This window comes from Gossypium hirsutum, chromosome D11 (genome assembly GCF_007990345.1).
Source record: "Gossypium hirsutum isolate 1008001.06 chromosome D11, Gossypium_hirsutum_v2.1, whole genome shotgun sequence".
Classification (NCBI taxonomy): domain Eukaryota; kingdom Viridiplantae; phylum Streptophyta; class Magnoliopsida; order Malvales; family Malvaceae; genus Gossypium; species Gossypium hirsutum.
In genome coordinates this window covers 66367403-66374706 of record NC_053447.1, presented here as the reverse complement: position 1 = coordinate 66374706, position 7304 = coordinate 66367403, and the positions used below count along the sequence as shown (strand labels likewise).

The following is a 7304-nucleotide window of genomic DNA, read 5'->3' as shown; positions in this document are numbered from 1 at the left end:
GGCCCCTAGGCCTCCCTCTTTTGCGGCGTCCCCGAAGGCTAAGCCTTCTCAACCGCGAGATCAAAAGGAAAAGGGATGAAACGCCCCTTTTGGCTCGACTCCGACGACGGCAAGGGTGGGGTTCCGACACCAGCCCGTCGAAGCGGTAAGGTATTTACTCCTTTCCCTTTCAGTTCCTTTTTCTTTTTGATCGATTGCAGAAAAAATTAACAATAAATAAAGAGTAAAGTAAATAAGAAACAAGAACAGAGAAGAATAAACTGGAGTCAACCTTTTTTGATCTGTTTTTCCTTTTTTAATTCAAAATGCCGTCCCCCTTGTACAGAGATATTGTTTGGCTTTTATAGCCTTTTACATTGTATTTTGATTGTATTTTGCTGTCTTGCACTATCTGTTGCGTGCTCTTGCTTTTTTTCTATCATTTTTTGCAGGCGTTGATGAAGCTAGTAGCGGTGGGTGGCGATGGGACAAAACGAATGATGATGGCAGAGGGATGGGCGCGGCGCTAGGCTTGGCTAGGGTTTCCGTTTTCTGAAATCCTTGACGGGGTTCTGGGCCTGTTGGGCTTATTGGGCCGCTTGGGCTCTGTTAATTGGGCCCGGGCAATAATTGGGCTGTACATTAGTCACTTATGTTTGAAATGTTACGTTTTAGTCACTTACGTTATCGTGTTGTAACATTTTAGTCACAAGTCATTAATTGGCGACAATAGTGTAACGGTAAGTTGATGTGGCACATTAAATCATCATTTCAAACAAAAATTTTAAGTTAAATTCTACAATTGGTCCCTATATTTTTTCATTTTCAACAATTTAAAAAATTTCTTTTATGTTGTTTTAACTTTTTTTTTTCCATTCTCTTCTGCTTCTCCCTCTATTTTCCTCCCTTCTTCATTTCTTTTAACATAGTTTTTCTATGTTTTTCATTTGTAACTAGTCCACAAGCTCGCCTCACTCGAAAATTTTAAATTGTTCAAAAAAATAAAGCATAGAAAAATTGGGTTGAAAAAAATGGAAAAGGGAGGAAAACAAATGGAGAAGCATAATAGAATGGAAAAGAAAGAAAGTTAAAAAAAATAAAAGAAAAAAATTAAATTGCTCCAAACAAAAAAATATGGGGATCGATTGTATAAATTAACCTAGAAGTTTTGTTTGAAATGATGATTTAAAGTGCCACATCAGCTCACTGTTACACCGTTAATAGAAAATAACGGCTCAATGACTAAAATGTCACAATGCGATAACATAAGTGACTAAAACGTAACATTTCAAACATAAGTGACTAAAATGTAACCTGAGCCAAACAAAAGTGACTATTTTGGTAGTTTACCCTTAAAGTTAAATTAAGTTGGAGAAATTATTAAATATAAATGAGTGTAAAATAATTCTTAATTATCTTAAAAATTTAGCGATATAACACTATTTTATTTGTGCCTAAAAATTATATTTTTTAAGATGACCCTAATATAATGTATTCCCAGTAAGTAATAGCGAAGTTATTAAAAAATTACAATATAAAAGATAATAAATTTACCTATTAATTATATTTACGTGCATGTACCATTAATTGATAAACTCCAAAGCCTTGATTTCTTTTATTTATTTCATATTAAGGTTTTGAAATTTTTAAATAAAATAGATTTTATATATTTTTGATTTTAATTATTGTCAAAAAAAATTAAAAATGAAAAATAAATTTAGCATATAACAAGAATTTTGCTATATCTATATTTACCTGTTTGAGGAAATACAATCTTTTGAAATAATTCCCAACTTTCTTCACCGTTTAGGCGCTTCAATTCTGAAATAATATACATAGTTATTTTCCATAAAAGGAATAAGAGTATTCAATTTTACCTAATCAAGAAAATTTTACCTCTTTTGTCAGCATATGGAACTATCCACCTGTTTCTAGAGGTGAGCAATACCTTGCTATTGCTATGACTGCCCGTTTCAACTGGAAAGGCAGGTTGTAGACAATTCCAAGCTTCACTGGTCCAAATATCATCAAGTATCACCAAACACTTTTTAACCTCCAAAATGTTACACAACTTCTCTGCTAATTCTTCATCTCTTTTCTTCCTGTCCTCTTTATCTAAAGTTTTGAAACTAGATAGAATGTCTTCCCAAACATTTCTTTTCTGGAATTGTTGAGAAACATATACAAAAGCCAAGTGATCGAAATAATCAATAACCTGACGATGGCGATATATTTTCTTGGCGAGAGTGGTCTTTCCCAGACCACCCATGCCGCATATTGTAACAACCTTGCATCCACTTTCCTTCGTAAGAACTTTGACCAATCCCTCAGTATCATCAACTAGTCCAACAATATTATCATCCATAATATGTGGATAAGGCCGCCTTAATTCTCGTATTTCAGTTGAAGAACTTGATTCTTCTCTGTCCTTTACTCCGTAGGCCTGTAGTTTTCGGACCACGTCGTTGATTCTTTCTTTGATTTTCTCGATTTTTGACCTGGTTTTGTGGAGCGCCCATCCCTCTTTCAAACAGCAGGCTGATCATTTAATACAACTGGCAAGACCTCCTTTGTTTTTGGATCCAATCTTGAGAGCAAATTCCTCGACAACATCCTCGGTATCATAAGCAAGCTCTCTGATTTCAGCAACCCAAAGACCAATCATCTCATCCTTTGATTGTTTTGTCTCTGCCTCCATTAAGAATCTTTGCATCCATTTGAGCTCTGTTTGCAGACGATCAACTTGCTCCTCCACGCCCCATAGGTATATGGCTTCCTGAGTTAGCAGGTTGCCAATTGTTGTCACTGCAGATGTCACAGCAGACCAAGCCATAACAGTGATCGAGCTCAGAAAATTCTTTAAAATCTTGAATTTGGATTTCAAGATGTGAGTGCCGCAATCTTGCTGGGAAAACAATTGCAAGAAGCAGTACTTAAAATTATAAAAACAATGGCAAATCATTGCCCTTTTATACTTTTAGTAGTAATAGTTCTATTAAATTTATAAAAAAATTATAAAGCAACATGCATTAATCATCAATAGAATGAGACTACAAACAAGAAAGGTATATTCATAATAGAATGAGAAAACAAGCAAGAAAGGTATGTTCAAAATAGAATGAGAATACTAACAAGAAAGGTATATTCATAATCGAATGAGAATACAAACAAGAAAGCTATATATGAATTACTTTATAACCTTGTTTGTATTTTTTTATGAATATAATTATGTATATTTTTCACTTATAAATTTGTATATATAATTAATTTCATTTGTAATTTATATATAATTTCATCTTTAATTTAAAAGAATTTTGTATAAGTAGTTTGTATACTCTTAAACGGTTTGTTTTATAATTGTAAATAAGGAAATATGTTGAAACGGGAAATGTGTCCAACATGCATATATTCAGTTTTTTCTAAAATATGTATATATTAAAAAGATTATATTCTCCATATTCAAATATATGTCAAACAATTATATTTAAGTAAACTGAAGAGTAGAAATGAACATAGACAACGAAGTGATGAATTTTACAATAGAAAAGAATGATCCTGCCTTGGCTTCTACTATTACATTAAGTACATATAAAAGAAGAAAAAGACTCGAGCAGACTTAAGTAGGGAAAAAAAAAACAAAGAGAAAGCAAAGCTAACAAATAAATATAGGAACGGTGACCGCAAACCAAAGCTATGTGGGAACAAAGGTTAGTGACGTCTCCTTATCTGCAATTTTATGTTTTAAAAGACAAAAATGAATGTGTAATTAAATTAGATTGAAGGAAATTGAAATGGAGAAGGGGTTTCGTACCTTGCTGATCCAGACACCTCCCATTCTTCCAATGCCATATCTTGCAACCGTTTTATTGTAATTTGAAGAAAACAACAAACAATCAACATCCATAGATATATACAAGAGAGAAGATAATTCCAAATCTCACCATATAACACACTTTCACACGCCACTTATAATAGGAGTTTTAAATCTAGATTTGATCCCGTGAATAGCAGTAGCTGGTGAAAAAATGGCGTCTTTACCTGAAAAGTAAAACTAAAAAGATCAATGTCTGACTTCCTTTGACTTTTAATAAATGTAATTATTCATTGGTGTGTTGACAAATTGAGTGAGAAAAATGAAAGATATATAAGAAGCAAAGAAAGTAGGAATCATTTCCTAATCTAGAGGTTATGAAATTACCTTTCAATTATCATTCAATATATGTAACAGGCATGGAATATGATATTAGGAACATGTTTGACTTTGTAGAAATCTTCTCCTCCTTCCTCCAATCTATCTTTGAATGCCTTTGGCATTGATTCATTAATCTTCAGTTCTTTGAGGGTTGTAATGAACCTCAATCCCTCTGGAAGCATCTTCAAGTTTAAGCATTCCCGAATCTTCAATCGCTGAAGAGAAGGCATGGCTCCGTCATCCACCTCCCACTCCTCCAAATTGTCGACCTCCGCAAGGATTAGAGACTCAAGTTTAGGAAAACCCTGAGCAGAGCAAACCATTTCCTTTCCTTCGAAAGATCTTTCGAATTCAAGAATCCTTAAGTTAGGCAGCTTCTCTAGTGTTGGCATTGGATCTTCCTCAAACTTGCACCATCTCAACCGTATGTAAGTGAGATGTGAAGAGAAGTAGTGATACTCTGGTAACTTACTTATCTCTGCTGCTATACTCAACTTGCAAATACTTGTACAAGTTGAAAGGAGGTGGGCCAAATGTCTTGGATCTATTGATATCTTTAGCCTACGGGTAATAATAGACAAGGAATGAAGATATTTGCTTCCGATTATGAATGGATTCTCGCCCAACTCCTTCTCATTGAAATTTTCAAAATTGAAGGGTAAATTTATCCCCAACTCTCTAAGATTTGTCATGTTGATAAGATCCTTCAGATAACAATTCTTGGTGTTGAAGTTCACAAGTGTTAGGAGTTTTCTCAAAGTACCCAACTTCAACTTAGTTCTACTTTTACATCTCCAAGGGAGATATAAATGTCTTAGTTGCTCCATCCTCCATATCACATTAGGTACATGAATTTTGTAACTATCAACTCTTAAATCCAAGGTTTGCAAGCACCTTAAGTTGCCTAGAGATGATGGCAACTTTGGCCATGTGAACTCAAGATCCTTTAGACTCAAGAATCTTAAATGGATGAGATTACCTATATCACTGGGTAACTTAAACCCTACAAAACGATCACCTGTTGTTCTCTCATAGTTTAGGGCTCTTAGCAATTTGAAGTTGTTGAACATGTATCTCCAAATTCCCCGAGCATTAAGAAAGCTCGTACCAGTTCGCAAAATCATAAGAATCCAAACAAGTGGATTACAAACTTCATCTTCATGTTCTTCAACGTAATTCAACACTTCCAAGGGCAAAGATTTTTCTAATGCCTCCTCCGGAAAGAACTCATTGAAGAACAAAAGTGACCGAATATTTGGACTTTTAATGCATTGTATGAAAAAAAACTCATGCACAGAAACCCTTCGAACCTTCCGAATCATAGATAATGAAGATGCATTTGATTGATCGACAATGAAGACAAAATTTTCTTGTTTTGCCTTTGATAAGGAAAGATCTCTCATCAGATCATGCATCTGAATTGTTTTGACCTTTAAGGTTGCCACATCTCTTTCTCGTACTTGAATCATACACCTTTCCACAAGCTCCGTTAAATAAGATTCCGCCACATCTTCCGCAATTTCTCCACCATTTCTTTCTTCTTGCTTTGATGACACAATACCTTCAGCAACCCATAATTGAGTCAATCTATCCACATCTATCATATAATCCTCCGGAAAATGGCTTAGATGGAGGAAACATGGTCTTAGATAGGGAGGCAAATCATCATAACTTAATGCTAACACATCCTCTGGTCTTTGATTTTTGCCTTTCTTCAAGTATGATTTTACATTGTCAGATATCTTTCGCCATTCGTTTAATGAATTATTCTTTGTAGCCAAAAGTCCTCCCAATACAACAATGGCTAATGGAAGCCCTGCACAATGTTTAACCATGTTCTCTCCTAAATTTTTCATTTCCACGACGTCGATTATATTTCCTGTATAAAAAATTAAGAATAAATTTTTAAAAAATAAGGAAGATTAAGAAATAATTTAAATAGGTAAAAGAAATGTAAAAGTAGATGAACCCAAACTTATATTTTATGAATTTATCAAACAATTTTTAATATAAAATCATCACTTATAAAATTTAGTTTTTATTGCGGTTATTAACTACACTTGAAAAAATAAATCTATTTGAAAAATTTGAATACTTTATAGAACAATCAATACTAAATAAGAAACTTCACTCTCATTAATTTAAGAGGAGTTTCAAATAAATAAATATATAATTCACTATCCAATTTGAAATCTAAAAAAGTAAAAATGATATTCAAACACAAAATTTACATATCTTTTTAAGGGTTGTTTGGAATAGTTCATGCCTTATGGTTTTGAGGCTAATATTTAATACTCCAACAACAAAAAATAATAGAGGAAAATACTTTTAATATTTAAAGAATTATATAAAAAAGATTATTTAATTTTAAATTGGATATCCTGTTAGATACAAATGAGATTATAAATAAGGGTCAGAAAGATTTGTTGAGAGAATTTGGAGATAAAATTATAAGATTTTACTTATATTGTACAAGTTAAGCATACAAAACAATTAAATTAATCTCTTTTTTCGTGGATGATTTTAATAGGATTTTCTATCATAATTATTGGGAAATTATTAAAAAGGATGTTTTGGAAGCTATTAAGAGTTTTTTTTTTTTAGGGAAGGGAAATTTTCAAATGAGATTGAGATAATTTTAATTCTGAAAACTAAATGTTTTGAATTAATGACATAATTTAGGTCAATTAGTCTGTGTAATTTTAAGTATTAAATCATATCGAAGATCATGGTGAATATATTGAAAGGAGTTCTAGGGGTAATGATTATTAATAGAGTCGAGTCTAGTTTTATTTCTGGGATTAGCCTTAGTAGTCATTATCCAGTAGTGTCACATTTGTTATTCACGAACGATTTCTATTCTTTTTGGAAGCGAGTTCGTTAAATTGCAGGAGAATGATTAACTTGATTCAAGAATATTGTGCAGCTTCTAGACGAAGGGTCAATTATGATAAATGAAGCAACGATTTTAGTGTGAATACTCCCGAAGGGACAACGAAAGGTTGATTCAAGAAGAGACTAACATAGAGGTGGCAAATAATTCGGACGTCTACTTGGGTTTCCCTTCTTTGTGGGGGCTTTCGAAAACATTAACTTTGAGGCGTATCAAAGATAAGGTCCTTACTTTCACCAA

The 7304-nt window shown here is 33.0% G+C and overlaps 2 protein-coding genes across 2 annotated transcripts; both read right to left on the bottom strand.

Moving 5' to 3' along the window:
* Positions 1–261: 261 nt before the first annotated feature.
* Positions 262–3091, bottom strand: LOC107955323 (putative disease resistance protein At1g50180). Its single transcript, XM_041104919.1, has 2 exons — positions 1876–3091; positions 262–1800 (listed from the first exon to the last, which is right to left on the bottom strand). Exons 1-2 carry the CDS (start codon positions 2342–2344, stop codon positions 1697–1699), a joined length of 573 nt encoding a protein of 190 aa, XP_040960853.1. The 5' UTR covers positions 2345–3091; the 3' UTR covers positions 262–1696.
* A 286-nt stretch (positions 3092–3377) lies between these two features.
* On the bottom strand, positions 3378–6006 carry LOC121203275 (probable disease resistance protein At1g58602). The gene is made up of 4 exons (XM_041104394.1): positions 4178–6006; positions 3921–4017; positions 3791–3830; positions 3378–3705 (listed from the first exon to the last, which is right to left on the bottom strand). Exon 1 carries the CDS (start codon positions 6004–6006, stop codon positions 4192–4194), a length of 1815 nt encoding a protein of 604 aa, XP_040960328.1. The 3' UTR covers positions 3378–3705; positions 3791–3830; positions 3921–4017; positions 4178–4191.
* Between the last annotated feature and the right edge of the window lie 1298 nt (positions 6007–7304).

Excerpts from the sequence above, each read along its gene's own strand:
- LOC107955323 (XM_041104919.1), bottom strand. The coding sequence starts at position 2,344 with ATGGATGATAATATTGTTGGACTAGTTGATGATACTGAGGGATTGGTC. Across the intron at positions 1,801-1,875 it reads TCCATATGCTGACAAAAGAG|AATTGAAGCGCCTAAACGGT; the intron begins GTAAAATTTTCT and ends ATATTATTTCAG.
- LOC121203275 (XM_041104394.1), bottom strand. The coding sequence starts at position 6,006 with ATGGTTAAACATTGTGCAGGGCTTCCATTAGCCATTGTTGTATTGGGA.